This window comes from Sminthopsis crassicaudata, chromosome 3 (genome assembly GCF_048593235.1).
Source record: "Sminthopsis crassicaudata isolate SCR6 chromosome 3, ASM4859323v1, whole genome shotgun sequence".
Taxonomy (NCBI): Eukaryota; Metazoa; Chordata; class Mammalia; order Dasyuromorphia; family Dasyuridae; genus Sminthopsis; species Sminthopsis crassicaudata.
The window spans coordinates 148,691,395-148,711,771 of NC_133619.1; the positions used below are offsets into that span (position 1 = coordinate 148,691,395).

At 33.4% G+C, this 20,377-nt stretch overlaps 1 protein-coding gene across 4 annotated transcripts in view; it reads left to right on the forward strand.

The window, feature by feature from the left end:
* DNAJC3 (DnaJ heat shock protein family (Hsp40) member C3) overlaps nt 1-9,448 on the forward strand; it is a 90,141-nt gene extending 80,693 nt beyond the window's left edge. For all 4 annotated transcript variants that reach the window (XM_074299371.1, XM_074299368.1, XM_074299370.1 and 1 more), the window contains 3 exons: nt 5,312-5,444; nt 6,632-6,780; nt 9,269-9,448. In XM_074299371.1, coding sequence (XP_074155472.1) covers nt 5,312-5,444; nt 6,632-6,780; nt 9,269-9,426 — 440 coding nt within the window. In that variant the 3' untranslated portion in view covers nt 9,427-9,448. The remainder of the gene's footprint in view (nt 1-5,311; nt 5,445-6,631; nt 6,781-9,268) is intronic.
* The last annotated feature ends 10,929 nt before the right edge of the window (nt 9,449-20,377 follow it).

Sequence of the window (20,377 nt, forward strand, 5' to 3'; positions counted from 1 at the left end):
CTTCCTGTATAATTTATAGGATGACTTTAGTACTAATTTAGGATAAAAGAATTACAAAATTTGAAGAATTTATTTTAAATAAAAATTTGCTTTTATTAGTAGTGTTTTATATTTTGGTTCATATTGTATTTTTGTGATGTTACAAAATGCAAATTGAGTCAGATTATGAATTTAGTAACTACAGAGAATGTTATGAGGTTAAGCTGAATTTGTTTCAGAATATTCACTTTAACCCACTGAAAAAAAATGAATAATTGAAATTGGAGATTTTACCCATCTTGATTGGATACAAGTTAGGAGAATTAATGAATGACTTAAAGGATTTTTTTTTTTGGTCCAGACCATAATTTCATTGGAATAGAAACCCTTTTGGTGAAAAAGTTCACAATGAATGCAGATCAGCAACTGTTTTGTGCGTAGTCTTGGTTCCCTGAGAGGTTAGAATTTCCTTGATTCTTTGTCCCTTAAAGTTACCTCTTGGTTTAAATTGTAATATAAATGTTAATGGGATGAGGTATAGAATGGGCATCACAGGATCTGGGTAAAAGTTTCCCCCTCTGTCTTTTAATTACCTCTGTGAAAGGGCACTTCTTGGAGCCTTAGTTTCCTCATTGCAAATACTATTTGCAATATCCAACTTAACAGTTATTATGAGAAATCTGAATGTTGTAAAGATAGAATAGGTTGTTTATTTTACACATAAAGAAGTTGAGGCTCAGAGGGTCTTGCCCAGAACCCCAAAGGGAATAAGAAATAGGCTATCAAACTGCACATTCCTTTTGATTCAACTGTTTCCCAAAGAGATCATAAAAGAGGGGAAAAGAGCCCACTTTTTTGCACAAGTAGGTTTATAGCAGCTTCTTTTTTTGTAATGGCAAGAAATTGGAAATTGAGTGGATGGCCATCAATTGAGAAATCGTAAAGTAAGTTATGGCATATAAAAGTAATGGAATATTATGGTTTTATAAGAAATTATGAACAAGCTGATTTCAGAAAAGCCTGAAAAGATTTAACATAAACTGCTGCTAAGTGAAGTGAGAAGAACTAGGAGAACATTGTACACAGCAACTACAGACTTAACTCTTTTCAGCGATACACTGATTCAAAAAATTCCAGTAGACGTGGCATGAAAAATGTCATGTGTATCCAGAGAGAGAACTATAGATACTGAGACAGATTGAAGCATACCCTTTTCATCTTTTTTTTCTTTGTGATTTTTCCCTTTTATTCTGATTTTTCTCTTCCAATATGACTCATAAGAAAATATTTTAAAAAAATTATTAGCTTGTAGAGCCAAGAGGATCAAATAAAATAATTTTCTATGTGAAAGCATTCTATAAAATGTAAAATATAAATGAAAGTTCCCTAAGTTTGGGTTTTATATGAAATGAAAGCCTTCTAAAAAATATTTCAAACTAAGGTGAATGATGAAGTGTGTACTCTGTGCTCTCCATGTTTTGGGAGGGACCTTGGAAACTTTCTAGTCCAACTTTTTTGGGATACTATCACCTTTATCTTAACTTTTCTCCATTGCCACTGAACGGGATCTTTTATACTGTTCTTTTGGGGCTTTTGCTTTTTCTTTGTCATAAAATTGTTCCTCTTCTGGAATATAACGGACAAAATTATGTATACAAAAGACTGTGGAACTGAGAAGCAAAGAGATCTGCATCCAAATCCCTTTTTTAATGTTTAACTAGATGTGTGAATGTGGGCAGATTTCTTTCTTGTTGAAGGAATCTGTGCTTCCTTCTTTGCGGGATAGTTGTGAGGAAAAAAGGAAGTGGATTTTTACTTTTCAAACTTTTTAAAGATATTTAAAGAAGCCAGACAGTTCAGCACTTCTTCATTCTTTAGAGAGGAGTAGATTATCCAGCATCCCACAGAATCATCAGAGAGGGGATTGGAATCCTGAGTCTTTGACTCATTTTTCCATGCATTGTGTCACTTAAAAAGATCCTTAAAGATAAACATGATATCTTGTTTTAGCTTTATATCTGTAGCAACCACTATAGTGGTTTATACATAGTAGGCATTTAGAATAGTACATATTTATTGAATTGAATATTTCACTTGTTCATAATAATTATAGGAAATTACTGGCTTTCTTTGAATATAGAAATTGGTTGGTTACTTAAAAACTAGATAGGCTTTCCTCATCTCCCATAATTAGTATTCTAAGATTATGTCTATTTTATCCTGTGCTTATTTGTAATTTGTTTGTACTCCCTCTACTTCCAATTAGATTGGGAGTTCCTTGAGGGCACCTGAATCTGACCCCTAGTGAGTACTTAATAAGACTCCATAGCTCCTCCAGTATTGGCTTTTTTCATTCTTCTTCATATTTGCCAATTTAGGGTTCGCCCATTCCCACCTCAATTATATTTTTCATACTCAGAATTTACGGAAAAAGTGATATTATATCTTTAAAGAAGTGCTGTTAGAAATTTAACAGAAGAAGACTTGTTATTTCATTAAATTATTGTCATCTCATTTTTAGGCATTTAATAATAAAATTTAGCTATCAAAATCAGTATAACAATATATATGCTTTTGGCCAAACATTTAAAGATAACTGCTGAAAGTAGTGAGTTCTGGTAAGGAACTCAGCAATTGAAGGAGAGGGAGTCTTCCATGAAATGATAACATTGATTCATCACTGAAATGGATGTTGAATATTTTTAAATTTTTATTATAGCTTTTTATTTACAAGAAATATGCATGGGCAATTTTCCAGCATTGACCCTTGCAAAACCTTTTGTTCCAACTTTTCCCTTCCTTCCCCCCACCCTCTCTCCCATATGGCAGGTAGACCCATACAAGTAATGAGGCCTTTATCAAAACCTTTGACTATAAAAATGTTTTCCCAGTTTATTGCTTCCCTTCTAATCTTGTCTGCATTAGTTTTGTTTGTACAAAAACTTTTTAATTTGATGTAATCAAAATTTTCTGTTTTTTGATCAGTAATGATCTCTAGTTCTTCTTTGGTCACAAATTCCTTCCTCCTCCACAAGTCTGAGAGGTAAACTATCTACCTATGTTCTTCTAATTTACTTATAATCTCATTTTTTATGCCTAGATCATGAACCCATTTTTACCTTATCTTGGTATATGGTATTAAGTGTGGATCAATGCCTAGTTTTTGCCATAATAATTTCCAATTTTCCCAGCAATTTTTGTCAAACAGTGAATTCTTATCGCAAAAGCTGGGGTCTTTGGGTTTAGTTATTGACTATTTTGTCTTGTGAACCTAACCTATTCCACTGATCAACTAATCTATTTCTTAGCCAATCTTTTTTTTTTTTTTTTTTTAAAGTAATGTTTCATTTATATTAGTCCATTTGTTCCATCATTCATACTTAACAAAATTTTTTTGAAAGTCTATCATGTAAACTCTTGGCTTTTTAAAACCCATTTACAATGTGATTCCAAACTTTCTTTCTAACTTTGCTATGTATGTTCCTATTTTCTCCGTACTTTATAGTACAATCACAAGGTGACTTCACCTTCCATTCTGTGCAATGCCACAGAGTTGGGTTCTGGCATTTTGGTACCAGCTGACCCCCTTGATTAGCATGCACTCTCTTCTCTATGAATTCCTTGGGTGTTTTTTTTTTTTTTTTTTTTTTTGGTGGTTTTTCTCTCTCCTCCCCTCCCCCTGCAAAAAAAAAAAAAAAAAATCAACTCAGCCATTATCTTCAGCCATCATCTTTTATTTGAAGTCATTTTGCCTGTCTCTTTCACCATTTCTCTGAATAAATTATTTTTGGTTGATTTGCAAAAAAAAGTCTTTCTTGATTCACCCTTAGTGTTTTTTCTTTCCTTCCAAAATTACCTCTAATTTTTTCCATTTGTTTGCTTATTGGTTCTTCTATTAGATTGTGAGCTCCTTGAGGGGATGTACTCTTTTTTCCTCTCATATAACTAGGACTTACATAGTGTCTGGCACACAGGAAGCACTTAACAGATGTTGTTGACTTTTTTTGTATATGCTTTCCTCTTTCCAATCTAACTCTAAGAATCAGATTAACCCTTATCATTTTGACAGTACTTGACCACCATTCCCCTATATTAGTTGTCATACTCATTAAAATGTAAGTTTTTTGAGGAATTGTCCCCTTTGTGAAGTACCTGGCTATAGTAAATACTCCATATTGATTTTTTTTTTTTTTATCCATTCATTCATATGTAGTGAACTAGCCTTTTTTGATAAAACATAAGCTCCTTAAAGGCAGGGACTGTTCAGTTAATGGCTGTTTGATACACTAATCATTTAGTTGAGATCATCTTGTTATTAAATATATCTTGCATTTGTTGCAGTCGTTTTATAGACATTGAATAGAAGTTTGGACTTCATTTGGTATGGCATGGCAACTGTCTGGAAAAATTGACAATTGTGTCAATCACTATTCTAGATAGTAGAAAATACAGAGAGGAAGTATTACCTGCCCTTAACAAACTTACAGTCTACTACATACAATGAATACAGAGATAAATAAACATAAGGTAATTTACTGGCTTCTGCCCAAAGCAGCCAATCTTCTAATCAATATACTCAATGTTTGCAAAAGGTTAATATGACCATATGAGTAAAATTAGTTTAATCTCAATCAAAGCTTATCTACTAAAAATAAAGTGCCTATCAGTGACATGTATAATTATGGAATTGTTTTGGCTCCATTACTCTATTTGAAAGCTCCTCTATGTATACTAGTCCCTCTGAAGATACCCCTTCAAGTTGTTTTCCAAACTCTTCAAGGTTAATTGCTGCTAAAATGAACAGTTTTTCAAAGTGAAAAAAAACTTGATAATGTTATCACTACATTTGAGCAACCTGACTGTGGTGATTCTTCAATTTATACTTTTAAACTAATCTTCATGCATTCTGTTTGCCTTGCACATGATCAAAAGTTCTGTTATTTTTACTTTTCCCAACAAATTCTTTATAAACACTTAACTATTAATTGATATGCTGTAAGATTGCCTTACAATAAAGTAATGTTATATAAGCAATACTTTCTAATGTAGGCTTTGTTTTTTTAGTGGGCATTTGGAATAAGGAGATTTGGGAAATGTGGACCAGGAAATGGAGAAATGGAGTTCACTTACCACAAATGATAATTTAATAGTTATTATTGAGGCCTTTGTAATACATTGGATTAAATAAAGATCTGTTAAACTATTTTGTAGTGATAAAAAATTGAGGGGTATGAAATACTTTTAAATTCATAATATAAAGCTTATGATTTAATAAAAAAGTTAAAATGTATAATAATTGCTCTTAACAGCATTATTTCAAACATTTTGACAGCTATTCAGGATTATGAAACTGCACAGGAACACAATGAAAATGATCAACAGATTCGAGAAGGACTAGAGAAAGCTCAGAGACTCTTGAAACAGTCCCAGAAAAGAGATTATTACAAAATCTTGGGAGTAAAAAGGTGAATTGTTCATATGTATTTAGAATTTACATTGGCTTCAAAATATATATATGATTAAAATAGTAGCAAATCCCTTTTTTGGCCTCTTTCCCCCATTATTCTCTTTAATTGTGTAATTATAGCCACATAGATTAAGCCTTTGACATCTATAAAATTTGGTACAATTTTTTGGTAGAAATTTCATTTTAAGGGTTATTTAAAACCACATGCACAATGAGAATGGAGAATTAGTTGTTGGCAATAAAACAGGGAAATTAAACTCATACCTAAAAGCTCTTAAACTTAAATTGTAAAACAAAAGAGGGTTAGAAAACCTTCCACTCTCAGCCTTCATAATTAGTGACTTATTCATTTCACTTTAGGTAACTAGGTGGAAATTACTAATTCATCTAATAATCCTATTCAAAATTTCTCTTGAACAAATATAGTCTTATCTTTAGTGTATCAACTTGAAGACTAAAACTTTGATTCTAATACTATTGATATATAGCTACTTCACTAGTATCAGACTCTGACCCCTGAGAAGAGAGCTCTAGAAGTTCAAATGAAAACAAATGGAAGATTTTCAGAGCTTAAGATTGTTAGTTAGAAAATCCAGAAGATTTAAAAAATTGGGATATGTGATTTTAAAAAGCATAGAAACAGCTCATAATTATCATAGTACCTTCTAGAGGCAGCATGACATAGTGGGTAGAGTGTTAGGGTTGGAATAGAGAAGACCTGGATTTCAAATCCTGCCTCTTATTCTTATGTGACAGAGCAAGTCATTAAATCTGTGAGCTTCAGGTACCCTACCCTAGTACTTAATGCCAAGTGAGTCAGATGAAGTGCTGTCTTTGTTGGTGGGACAAGTTAACACTTTGGGGATGAAATCATTGATCCTTTTTATGTACAGCATTTTAAGTTTACAAAATGGCAACTATCTAGTGGCAAATATCATGAAGAATCATTCATTGTGTTTTTAAATTGAAATTATATTGAAATAACTATCTGAGGTACCTTTGACTAGTATTTTTCATCAAAACTTAGCACTGTATCACATCAGTGTACTCCAGGAGCTTATATCCTTAAAGAAATTGGAAATCCTCATCTTAGTATTTGATAACTATATTTCAGTTCATTATGGTATGGTAGTATGTTATAAATCTCTTCTATTAATATATAATTTCTACATTTTAACCCCCCAGAAATGCTAAAAAACAAGAAATCATCAAGGCATATAGAAAGTTAGCACTGCAGTGGCACCCAGATAATTTTCAGAATGAAGAAGAAAAGAAAAAAGCAGAGAAAAAATTTATCGACATAGCAGCTGCTAAAGAAGTACTTTCAGATCCAGGTATCACTTAAAATTGAATTTATTTCTGTGTATAGTCATTTAGTGCTTACTTTGTGCAAAGCACTATGCTAAGTGCTGGGAATATAAAAATAGCTTTGACATACTGCTGTCCAGAATTTTGTAATTTAAGGTAGAAAAACACAGATAACTGTGATACAAGAAGAGGGCACAGAAGGAGTCCAGGCAAAATATGTTGAAAAGTCACTTTTCAGCAAGAAGTTGTTTGTTTTGGGGTGTAGGAAGCAGTATCAGGTAGTAGAATAAATGCCTCAGAGAGAAATGGGGCTTCAGGCTGAGAAAGTTAGATTGGTGGAGCCAATCATGTTAGTCAAGGGATGAATACAGGGGAGGATAGGACCAGAAAAAGGAGATAGAAGATCTTTTTGGCTCAACTCTAAAATATGTGAAAGGGAAGAATATGTATTAAGGCAGGAGAGGTTGGAGCCAAATTATGGAGACCCTTGAATAGTAAAATGAGGAATTTATACTTTAATTGTAAACTGTGGAAAGCCAAGGAAATTTTTCGAATACTGGAGAGCCATAACCAGAGTGGAATGGTCAGATGACTTACTCTGAAACAGACTGCAAAAGGGAGAGGATAGAAATAGGAATAGCAGTTTGGAAGCTATTGTGATTGTTTACACAAGAAGACATGTGGAGATTCAGTGAACTTGGAAAAGATAGGTTGGTTGTCATCCCTCCTTGAAGAAGACCAAAATGATGTCACTATGTTAGAGGCAAGTCACAGTGTGCCTGACTGGAGCTGAACAGACCAGTGTGAGCTCAGAATGCTCTGCCACAGGTCCTAGTGAACATTTGGGGTGGACTCTCTAACTTTGTGCATTTCATGTTTCCTCTGAGTTAATTCAGTTCAGGACTGTGCAGTGGTGAGTGGGGGAAGAGTTGTACATAACTATATCCGGGTAACTAGGAGAATGGCAGAACCATCAAGAGATGCCAACACTAGATTTTAGAAGGAAAACAAAAGAAGTTGTAGGCACAATGGTGGGACAAATAAAATATACAGTCCAATAATCAGAACTTCCCATTTATCTGGGGTCTTTGTCTCTTCTATGCCCACTCTTCTTCCTCTCAGCATATCAACTTTAAAGTTTATGGATACATGCCCAAAGCATACCCACCTCTGCTCTTTGTGAGCACAAACTCACTGGAACCTCACACCACCCTACAAGTCCAGTGCTTTTACTGAAGGAGAAACTGAAGTGCGGACAGGGTAAGAGATTTGAAACGAGGCCTTTAAAAGCCAGAAAGAGGAGTTGGTGTTTTTCATGGAGGCAACTAGAAGCCTCTGGAGTAGTAGAATCAATATGATCAGATCTTGGCTTAAGGAAAATGTCCTTGGGTGAGAGAGTGGTAACTGTGTGATGGAGAGAAAAGAGGTCTCATAGGAAAAGGGAGAAATGGCAGTGCATGGCAGCTAATTAGATTTATGGGTGGTAGAAGGGAGAATTGAGGATAATTCCAAGGTTATGAACTTGGGAGACTGAGAAAAAAGTGGTATCTTCAACAGAAAAAGGGAAGATTGGAAGAGGGGAGGATTTGTAGGAAAACAATAATGACATTTGGGTGTGTTGAGCTTAAAGTATCTCTGAGACATTCATTTTGAAATATCTATTAAGCAGTTGGTAATCTAGGATTAAAGCCTGGAGGAGAGATAAAGTTGCTGAAAAGCTAGTTAAGAGAGAAGAGGGGCCAGAAATACGTACCCAATGCTGAGAAATTTAAGTATATAATATACAAATATTCTATCAAATATTTTCTGTTTAGAAATTAGTAAGAACTAGATGAGAATGAAAGAATGTCAGGAAATTAAAATATATCTTGAATCCTTTGAAGTATGATATTATAAGTGTGCAAGCATAAAATAAACTACTTGTATTCTCCAAATTGCTCCATCATAAAGGGTATGTACTTAATGCCTTGTAAGTGCTATAATTGTTGTTATTTTTTGCTGGGCAGTCAACAAGTAGGGAAAAATTGTTATTAATGAATACTTGCCTGTCTTAAAAGACTTTTCAAGACCAAGATTTGGTGTTGAAACTTAGTTGCTTTTCCAGGATATATGCATGCATTATTGCAGAATCATTCAGGTATTAGAATTTATAGAAAAACTGTTGCATTTGAAATTCTGCTTTTGGAGGTTTTGTTTTTGCTTCCCTGTAAGATCATTCTGTTTGTTTTTATCTCAGAGAACTTATTAAAATGTCACAGGAAAAATGGGTTCATTTGTATCTTTAAGATAGAATAAATGTGTAAAGATGTTTCCTTTTGTGAGCTGAAATGGAAGTGGTATTATGCATTGCTCATTATAATACTACTATTTATAATATGTAAAATACACATCATAAATATCAAGCACAATTGCTTACAACATTTAAAAGTAATTTTCTCCACCTCTAATCAATAAAAATCTATTTAATAATTAAATAAATTTATTTTTTGATTTTTTTTTTCTTTCCCCCCCTAGAAATGAGAAAAAAGTTTGATGAAGGAGAAGATCCCCTGGATGCAGAGAGCCAACAAGGAGGTGGTGGCAACAGTTTCCATAGAAGTTGGAATTCATGGCAAGGCTTTAACCCCTTCAGCTCAGGCGGACCATTTCGATTTAAATTCCACTTTAATTAAAACCAACAAAATTTTTCTGCTACTGTTCCTCCTCCTAACTTTTTTTAAAATTAGAAAACAAACCTTGTTCCAGTTTCAGGACCCTAATGAAATATTTCAAATCTTTGTTGTCCATAACCAAAGAATTGTTTAATAGGAATAATCTTTTCCTGTCCATTTTAAACTCTTGTTGGCTAGGGGTGGGATAATGAATGATGGTATGTGGTTCAGTGCCCATATGAAGCAGCCAAGTCTGGGGCAGACTCTCTTGTATAAGTAGTAATATATTTTTTATATTTTTCTGCATTGGAGCAAATGCAAATCCTTCCTCCTTGTCAGATACTTGTGTGGTATGTTACTACCTACATATGGTGCATCTATAAGCATACATAAGCCAAAAAAGAAGCTATCATTCTCAGAAGACTGGGCCATGTTTCAGTATTTTTAAAATGAAAGATTAATAACACCAAATTCTAAACTGTAACTTGGTTTTCTGAAGCATAGACTTGCTAGTCTGGGCTTTTAAACAAACAGAATAGTTATTGCTTTCTAATATTTTCAAATTTTTGTTAGTATCTGAACTTCCTTAATTCTATAATCAGTTTAATGAAATTTCTTATATATGGTAGCAAGTGAAGAAATGAAAAATCCCTAATTTAGAAAACATTACCAGATAGCAGTTGGATTTGGACTATTGATTGGGGTTAGAAAGCACATTTTATTTGCTTTTTTTTTTTTTTTTTTTTTTTTTTTTTTTTTTGATAGCTGAATGAGATTTCTTCAGAACTGCATAATGAAACCCTTGAAACCCTGAGAGCATTTTCATTTAAGACTAAAAAGATATATTGTTTTTGTAAAAAGTTATTTTCAAATGTTGAAAATTTCTTAAGCAATGTTGTTTCTATACAAGTAGGGGGAAAATTATTAGTAATGAATTTTTATCTGTCTTGAGGAATTTTCAAGATCAAGAATTGGTCTTTAAACTTAAAGTTATTTTTCCAGGATATATAGGCCTTTAAATGCAGTATTTCAGTATCCTTTATTGTGGTGGCTCTGTTAGAGTAATTGTCCTATCCCTTGGAACTTGGCTTGAAAATGTGGACTTTCAGTGATTCAAAGGATCCTATTTTGCTTAATTCTGAGTTCAAAATCAGATGTTCACCTTTACTAAAAGTACCAATCTGATTTCAAGCTCCTGGGATTTTATAGAGTCTTCCACAATCTTTTTGTATCTTTTTTCCCTCTAGAAAAAAGGTGCCTCAACTTGCTGAACTCTACCCATGTTTCCACCATCATTTGTCTGTAATGGTGATATTTACCTCTTGATGGGTCACATGTTCCATTTCTATGAGATAATTACTGAATAGTTATAGCTATTCAGGCTAATATTTAGAGGTGTTTTTTTTCCATGTTAAAAATAGGAATTGATCTCTTTTGAATAGATCTCTAATCAAGGACATTGTACCTTTTAAGGAAATGTTAGTGCTGCATTTAAAATCCAATAATAGATTTCGTTAATAGTTCTTAACTGTTCCCAATGAAGTTTTTGTAGAGTTCTGAGGTTTGGGGGAATACTTTTAGTAACGTAAGTTATTTAAAATTATTAGAGAATCAAGAGATCTAATCAATTGAGAAGGTAATTAATTTGACTATATTGATGCTAGCATTGGCCAAGCACAAAATTTTATTCATAAATATCAATTTGCCTATAGAAGTAAGATTTTGTTTAAAAACATGTTGGGTATAACCATGTAGATGAGTTGAGAAAACACTTTGTACAAAATGTTAGCTGATACTATGTCGTCTAATTTTGTCTCCATAAATGTAAAGCATTGAAAAGAAATTTTTTCATTGATTTTCAGTTTTCATTTGTTTTATAATGTCTTGAAGTTCAATCCACTATAATAGCAAATGTATAATTTAAGCTGTATTGTTTAACTCTTTGGAAAACCCCAATTAAGCAGTTGTACAACTGGAACTAATTCTGTTACCTACAGAAATTATTTTTGAATCTGATCTTTTAATCACAATTTTCCTTAGCATCACACCAAGAAAAGTACTACACAGCTGATAGCTCTGCAGTAGTAAGGATCTTCAAAATCCCAGATAGAAATTCATTAAGCCCCACAAGCCTATCATTTAAAAAATACTGAAATTGCCAGGATATGAGAGTCGAAAGAGTGTTTGTGATGGTCATGGATTGGATTGTTCTTTAGAGTATTTGTTTTTGATCTAGCATCCAACTTCAGGCTTCATACCTGAGTTTTCACCTCTCAGAAAAACTATGATTCCATAGTCTGAAGTCAGTCACTCACCTAAGAGGTGAGCAGTATGCTCGATAGCCTGTTTTCCTTCAGAAACACCATATAGATTAAAAATGCTTGACTGCTTTAATTCATCCAGAAGAAAGTAAAGCTATATATTGCAGTGCCAATTCCATTAAAGAGGAAGTGAGATATCTGGACTGTTATTGGGTTCTTCTGCTACTTAAGGAAGATAGTAGGAAAGCTATGTCTCTTAACCCTTGCCTACTGAATGCAAGGAGGTTTTTCCTGTTTGGAAAGACCATAATGTTTGCAAAAAATGGTATAGAAACATTTGTGTAGTAAGGAATAGAACAATAGTTTGTCTGTCTACCTTTATAAAGGAAGCCACACTGTATGATGGGAAGAATTAAAATGGTGAAAGTTTATTTTATTTTGATACCTTTCTTTAGTGACTGCTGCTCTTGCGCACTTTCCCCCAATATACTGCTTTTGGTCACAAGGCACAAAGCATCTGTAGATCTTTCAGTAAAAAATATGCAGCAAGTCACACGGAATGATATATTATCCTTAACTCTATTGTGTTCTCTTCTGAAATTACCCATTTTTCATTAGTGAATTCCCTTTTAAAAAGTCACTGGTTTATTCCATTGTAGTAAAGCTGGGCTAATGGGAATTACCCATGGCAAAAAAAGTATTAAATACACTACTCTGTACATAATGCAAAAGTGATCTTAAAGAGGGTTTAAAACTCATTGAGAAGTCTGAAAGTATGTACAGAAGTTTGTGCTTTTTACCATGAATAAATGAAAACTAAGCAATTTGAGCAGCCTCTGCTGAGTGAATTATATAATAAAAATTAGTTAATTATCAGTTTGACTTTTAAAAATGACAGTTTTCTATATCAGATCAGTATTAATCTAGCTTTTTGATGTCAGTATGAAAGCATTTGGGAAACTTTGGTCTCTGAGAATGGAATCTAAAACTGCCCACATCACTTGAAAGAAAAAAATCCTGCCCCACTCCAAAAAAAAGGACAATTTAAAGATACTTCTTAGAATCATAATACATACACAATGGTGTTATTTTATTTATGGTAAGAAGTGACAATTTTCACCCAGAGAACTAATTGGTCACGTTTTTGCCTTATTGTGATAGTACACCATTTACTTTGCCTTGCAAAACGATTTGACCAATATGTCAGAAGAATAGTTGTAAAATAAATCTGTATAGCCTTATTGACTATAGTTTCTTTTTCAACATTCAGAAAGGAAGGAGGAAGGCAATTGTAATTCTTCAATGACTAATACAATTTTACTCTATATCACAGATCATTCCTGTCAATCACTACTTGTTAGTGGTAAGAAATTTACATTTTAAACAGGATGATAGTAGGTAGGGTAACTCAGTCTTATTGCAGAGATCTCTTGCTTGCTGTCTGATTTAAGATAAATTAGCCACTGCGTGGCTCTGGAGTAACAAAATTTTGTTGCCTTTGTTTATCTACATTTGTCAACCTCTGCAGGTTGAGAAAGATTGGCAGAGGTTAAAAACTGGTCATCTTTCTTACTGTAAGTTAAATACTACTCCTACCCTAAAGCTATAGTTCAGCTATTTGAGTAAGATGACTAATTTAATATAAGCATCTTAAATTTTTGAATGTTTTATATAAAAAAAAAGGAAAGGAACCTAAAACATAATGAACTGGGTCTCAGACATGTCTACCAATGTGGGTACTATTTTTATGCCAGTGTATTTTCACATTTAATAAAGATATTTATGGTGATATGTGCATTTTTTTCCTTTTATGATTGCTTATATATAAAAATAGTTGTGGTCATGAGAACATAAGAGAGAATATTATAATTTATTTTCTATATTTGAATTTACTTCAGATTGGTATTTTGAGAAAAGGAAGTTTGCCATAAATAAGTGTAAAGCAAAAAATGAAATCAAAGTAACACTTCCCCTGCCCCCAAGTGAACAAGGAGCTGGATAATATTGTTTAAATAATCTCACAAAAAATATTCAGTCCATTTCAGGAGCTCCTAGTCAAGAGGTTGTCACATAAGGACTTTACAGTTTGGTTCTTAATGTAGATATTTTAAAATCTGAAACATTTAAATGGCATTGTTTGTAGCTCTTAAAAGAAATAATTTTCAAATTAGCATATTTATATTAAAATCTAAAAGTTGAAATTTTATCCTACAAAGAAAAGTTAACTAAAAAAGAAATGAATTAAATTAAAACTTGAAGTCTTAAATACCATAAAGGTGCTCCATATTAATGATATCATTGCTTTTATATTGAATGCAAGATTACTATGATATTTGGGGAGCCTTCACAATAAATTTCAATTCCCATTTTATGGATAAGCAAACTGAAGGCATTGTAGTATATTGAAAAGAGCATCAGATTTTGGAGTAGGGAGACTCAATTCTTAATCCTTTCATCATGTGCAAGTAAGTTGATTTTTCTGAGCTTCAGTTTTCTCAATGAAAAGATATATATATAAATATGTATGTATATAAATCTTAGCTATCCATGATGATCTTAGTAGTCAAATAAAGGTGGGGCAGAAAAAATGAAGAAAAATCACAAAAGGAAAAATGATTCAGGTGTTTCAATAGGATTCTTTTAATTGGAGTTGAAATGGAGAGAGATGGGAAATGTGCCAGTACTGGGTTATTCAGAATTCTAGCCATTCAAAGTTGATTAGCACTGTATTAATTTCACAAGTAAGTCTTATACCGGGTTCTTTTACTAAACTAAACAAAACCTTTTGATTTGCCTTAACCAAAATTGGCCAAAACTATACTTGAAAGTTATAGGTTAAGCAGAAATACAATAAGTCAAATGAGTGTTTTTTTCTTTATTAGAATAATGTGCTCCCTCCTCCATTCACAGGTGCTTAAGAGAACTTATTGAATTTATGTAAGAATTCCTACTCTCTTGAGGGATTAATCACATCAGTTCCCTATGTGAATCAATTTAATAAACAAGGAAATTAAAAAGAAAAGGATTTTGTTATTGCCAAGGAAATAACTCCAGTCATGCACCACATAGACCATAATAGCCTTGCCTGGTTTGGTTGACAGCCTTGTTCTTCCTGATGATAGGACATAGAACTAAAGGGTAATTGAGAAATGATCTACTCCATTCTTCCATTTTATTTATTGGGAAACTAATACCCATAGTGTCAGTTCTTACTTGCCCAAGGCCAGTGGTAAACATCCAATAAATTGCTGAGCTTCGATTTGGACCAACACACATCCTTGAATTCCAATTTTAGAGCTCTTTTCACTAGATCTCATAAACAAGTATTAATTGTTGTTCATCCTTCATCCTTGAGAAGCTAATTTCACAAAAGTTATGTCTTGATATGTGCATGAATTGGATTTAAGTGAGGCAGAACTGTGAACTGGAAAAGTGGCAGGACGAGCTCTCCTCCGCATGCTTATAATAGTTGTGGATTTCTCCTTAGAGAACCTTGGAAATGGTTCTTTTAAATGAACTTTGTATGTTTTCCTTAGTGGGAGAAATTCTTCTCTTGATTATGAAAGGCCCCTTTGAAGTCATCAATACTTCCCAAACATTTCATTCCTGATTTGGACATTGTACAATATGCTTCTTCCTAGGATGTCAGTGTACTCACTTTACATATACAGTCTTGTATCTGTATTTTTTTTTAATTTTTATAATTATAACATTTTCTTTGACAGTACATATGCATAGATTTTTTTTTTTTTTTTTTTTTTTTACATTTTCCCCTGTACTCCCTTTTGTTCCGAATTTTTCCCCTTTTTCTCTCCACCCCCTCCCCTAGATGGCAGGCATTCCCATACGTATTAAATATCTTATAGTATATCCTAGGTGCAATATATATGTGCAGAACCTAATTTTGTTGTTGTTGTTGTTGCAAAGGAAGGATTGTATTCGGAAAGTAAAAATAATCTGGGAAGAAAAACAAAACAAAACCAAAAAAAAACGATGCTCACAGTTTACACTCATTTCCCAGTGTTCCTTTTCTGGATGTAACTGATTCTGTCCATCATTGATCAATTGGAATTGGATTAGCTCTTCTCTATGTTGAAGATATCCACTTCCATCAGAATACATCCTTATACAGTATCATTGTTGAAGTGTATAATGATCCCCTTGTTCTGCTTGTTTCACTCAGCATCAGTTGATGTAAGTCTCTCCAAGCCTCTCTGTATTCCTCCTGTTGGTCATTTCTTACAGAACAATAATATTCCATAACATTCATATACCATAATTTACCCAACCATTCTCCAGTTGATGGACATCCATTCATTTTCCAGTTTCTAGCCTCTACAAAAAGGGCTGCCACAAACATTTGGGCACATACAGGTCCCCTTCCCTTTTTGAGTATTTCCTTGGGATATAAGCCCAGTAGTAGCACTGCTGGGTCAAAGGGTATGCACATTTTTTAAAAATTTTTATTTTATTTTATAATTATAACTTTTTTTGACAGTACATATGCATGGGTAATTTTTTACAACATTATCCCTTGCACTTCTTCTATTCAGATTTTTCCCTTCCTCCCCCAACCCCCTCCCCCAGATGGCAAGCAGTCTTATATATGTTAAATATATTACAGTATATTCTAGATACAATATATGTGTGTAGAACCGAATTTTTTGTTGCACAGGAAGAATTGGATTCAGAAGGTAAAAATAACAGTTTACACTCATTTCTCAGTGTTCCTTTTCTGGATGTAGCTGGTTCTGTCCATCATTAATCAATTGGAATTGGATTAGCTCTTCTCTATGTTGAAGAAATCCACTTCCATCAGCATACATCCTCGTACAGTATCATTGTTGAAGTGTATAATGATCTTCTGGTTCTGCTCGTTTCACTCAGCATCAGTTGATGTAAGTCTCTCCAAGCCTCTCTGTATTTCTCCTGTTGGTCATTTCTTATAGAACAATAATATTCCATAACATTCATATACCATAGTTTACCCAACCATTCTCCAATTGATGGACATCCATTCATCTTCCAGCTTCTAGCCACTATGAAAAGGGCTGCCACAAACATTTTGGCACATACAGGTCCCTTTCCCTTCTTTAGTAGTTCCTTGGGGTATAAGCCCAGTAGTAGTATGGCTGGGTCAAAGGGTATGCACATTTTGATAACTTTTTGGGCATAATTCCAGATTGCTCTCCAGAATGGTTGGATTCTTTCACAACTCCACCAACAATGCATCAGTGTCCCAGTTTTCCCACAGCCCCTCCAACATTCATCGTTATTTGTTCCTGTCATCTTAGCCAATCTAACAGGTGTGTAATGATACCTCAGAGTTGTCTTAATTTGCATTTCTCTGATCAATAGTGATTTGGAACACTTTCACATGAGTGGAAATAGTTTTAATTTCATCATCTGAAAATTGTCTGTTCATATCCTTTGACCATTTATCAACTGGAGAATGGCTTGATTTCTTATAAATTAAAGTCAATTCTCTGTATATTTTGGAGATGAGGCCTTTATCAGAACCTTTAACTGTAAAAATGTTTTCCCAATTTGTTACTTCCCTTCTAATCTTGTTTGCATTAGTTTTGTTTGTGCAGAAACTTTTTAATTTGGTGTAATCAAAATTTTCTATTTTGTGATCAATAATGGTCTCTAGTTCTTCCTTGGACATAAACTCCTTCCTCCTCCACAAGTCCGAGAGGTAAAGCATCCCATGTTCCTCCAATTTATTTATGATTTCGTTCTTTATGCCTAAATCTTGGACCCATTTTGATCTTATCTTAATATGTGGTGTTAAATGTGGGTCTATGCCTAGTTTCTGCCATACTAATTTCCAGTTTTCCCAGCAGTTTTTGTTAAATAATGAATTCTTATCCCAAGATTTGGGATCTTTGGGTTTGTCAAACACTAGATTGCTATTTTTATTCACTATCTTGCCCTGTGAACCTAACCTATGCCACTGATCAACTAGTCTATTTCTTAGCCAATACCAAGTGGTTTTGGTGACTGCTGCTTTATAATATAGTTCTAGATCAGGTACTGCTAGACCACCTTCATTTAATTTTTTTTTTCATTACTTCCCTTGAAATTCTCGACCTTTTGTTGTCCGAATTCTGTTGTTATTTTTTCTAGGTCATTAAAATAGTTTCTTGGGAGTCTGATTAGTATAGCACTAAATAAATAGATTAGTTTGGGGAGTATTGTCATCTTTATTATATTCGCTCGGCCTATCCAAGAGCACTAAATGTCTTTCCAAGTATTTAAATCTGACTTTATTTTTGTGGCGTTTTGTTATTTTGCTCCTATAACTCCTGACTCTCCCTTGGTAGATATATTCCCAAATATTTGATACTATCGACTGTTATTTTGAATGGAATTTCTCTTTGTATCTCTTGCTGTTGGATTGTGTTAGTAATGTATAAAAATGCTGAGGATTTATGTGGATTTATTTTGTATCCTGCAACTTTGCTAAAATTCTGAATTATTTCTAATGGCTTTTTAGCAGAGTCTTTGGGGTTCTCTAAGTATAGCATCATGTCATCTGCAAAGAGTGATAATTTGATTTCCTCTTTTCCTACTCTAATTCCTTGAATCTCTTTCCGGGCTCTTATTGCCGAGGCTAGTGTTTCTAGTACTATATTGAATAGTAATGGTGATAGTGGGAAACCTTGTTTCACTCCTGATCTTACAGGGAAAGGTTCTAGTTTATCGCCATTACATATGATGTTTACTGAAGGTTTTAAATATATGCTCATTATTGTTTTAAGGAATAGTCCATTTATTCCTATACTCTCAAGAGATTTTAGTAGGAATGGATTTTATCAAATGCTTTTTCTGCATCTATTGAGATGATCATATGGTTTTTATTAATTTGATTATTAATATGGTCAATTATACTAATAGTTTCCTAATATTAAACCAGCCCTGCATTCCTGGTATAAATCCCACTTGGTCATAGTGTATTATCCTGGGGATGATTTTCTGAAGTCTATTTGCCAATATCTTATTTAAGATTTTAGCACCAATATTCATCAAGGAGATTGGTCTACAGTTTTCTTTCTCAGTTTTCAATCTACCTGGTTTAGGTATCAGTACCATGTCTGTGTCATAAAAGGAATTTGGTAGGACTCCTTCAATCCCTATTTTTTCAAATAGTTTATATAGCATTGGAGTTAGTTGTTCTTTAAATGTTTGGTAGAATTCACATGTAAATCCATCTGGTCCTGGGGATTTTTTCTTAGGGAGTTGGTTAATAGCTCGTTCTATTTCTTTTTCTGAGATGGGACTATTTAGACTACTTACTTCTTCCTCTGTTAATCTGGGCAAACTATATTTTTGAAGGTATTCTTCCATTTCATTTAAGTTATCGAATTGATCGGCATAAAGTTGAGCAAAGTAGCTCCTAACTATTGTTCTAATTTCCTCTTCATTAGTGGTGAGTTCTCCCTTTTCATTTTCAAGACTAACAATTTGCTTTTTCTCTTTCCTTTTTTTAATCAGGTTTACTAAGGGTTTGTCTATTTTGTTGATTTTTTTCATAGAACCAACTCTTAGTTTTATTAATTAATTCAATAGTTATTTAACTTTCAATTTTATTAATCTCACCTTTTAGTTTTAGAATTTCAAGTTTTGTGTTTGGGGGTTTTTAATTTGTTCCTTTTCTAGCAATTTTAGTTGTAAGCCCAATTCGTTGGCCCTCTCTTTCTCAATTTTATGCAAGTAGGCCTCTAGAGATATAAAACTTCTCCTTATTACTGCTTTGGCTGTATCCCACACATTTTGGTGTGATGTCTCATTATTGTCATTTTCTTGGGTGAAGCTATTAATCATGGCTATGATTTGCTGTTTTACCCAATCATTCTTTAGTATAAGATTATTTCGTTTCCAATTATTTTTTGGTCTGTTTTCCCCTGGCTTTTTATTAAATGTAATTTTAATTGCATTGTGGTCTAAAAAGGATGCATTTACTATTTCTGCCTTACTGCATTTGATTTTGAGGTTTTTATGCCCTAGTATATGATCAGTTTTTGTATAGGTTCCATGAACTGCTGAGAAGAAAGTATATTCCTTTCTTTCTCCATTTAGCTTTCGCCAAAGATCTATCATATCAAACTTTTCTAGTATTCTATTTACCTCTTTGACTTCTTTCTTATTTATTTTGTGGTTTGATTTATCTAATTCTGAGAGTGCAAGCTTGAGATCTCCCACTATTATAGTTTTGCTGTCTATTTCTTCTTGCAGTTCTCTTAATTTCTCTTTTAAGAATTAGATGCTGTACCACTTGGTGCATATGTGTTTAATATTGATACTGCTTCATTATTGATGCTACCCTTTAGCAGGATATAATGTCCTTCTTTGAATTAGATCAATTTTTATTTTTGCTTGATCTGAGATGAGGATGGCTACTCCTGCTTTTTTGGTTTTGCCTGAAGCATAATAGATTCTGCTCCACCCTTTTACTTTTAGTTTGAATGTCTCATCCTGTTTCAGGTGTGTTTCCTGTAAACAACATATAGTAGGATTCTGACTTTTAATCCAGTCTGCTAACTGCTTCCTCTTTATGAGGCAGTTTGCCCCAGTCACATTTATGGTTAGAATGACTAATTCTATATTGCTTGCCATCCTGTTAACCCCTGCTTATGTTTTTCTCCTTTCCTTCCCTCTTACCCCCCTACCCAGTATTAAACTTCTGAACATCACTTGCTTTTCACAGC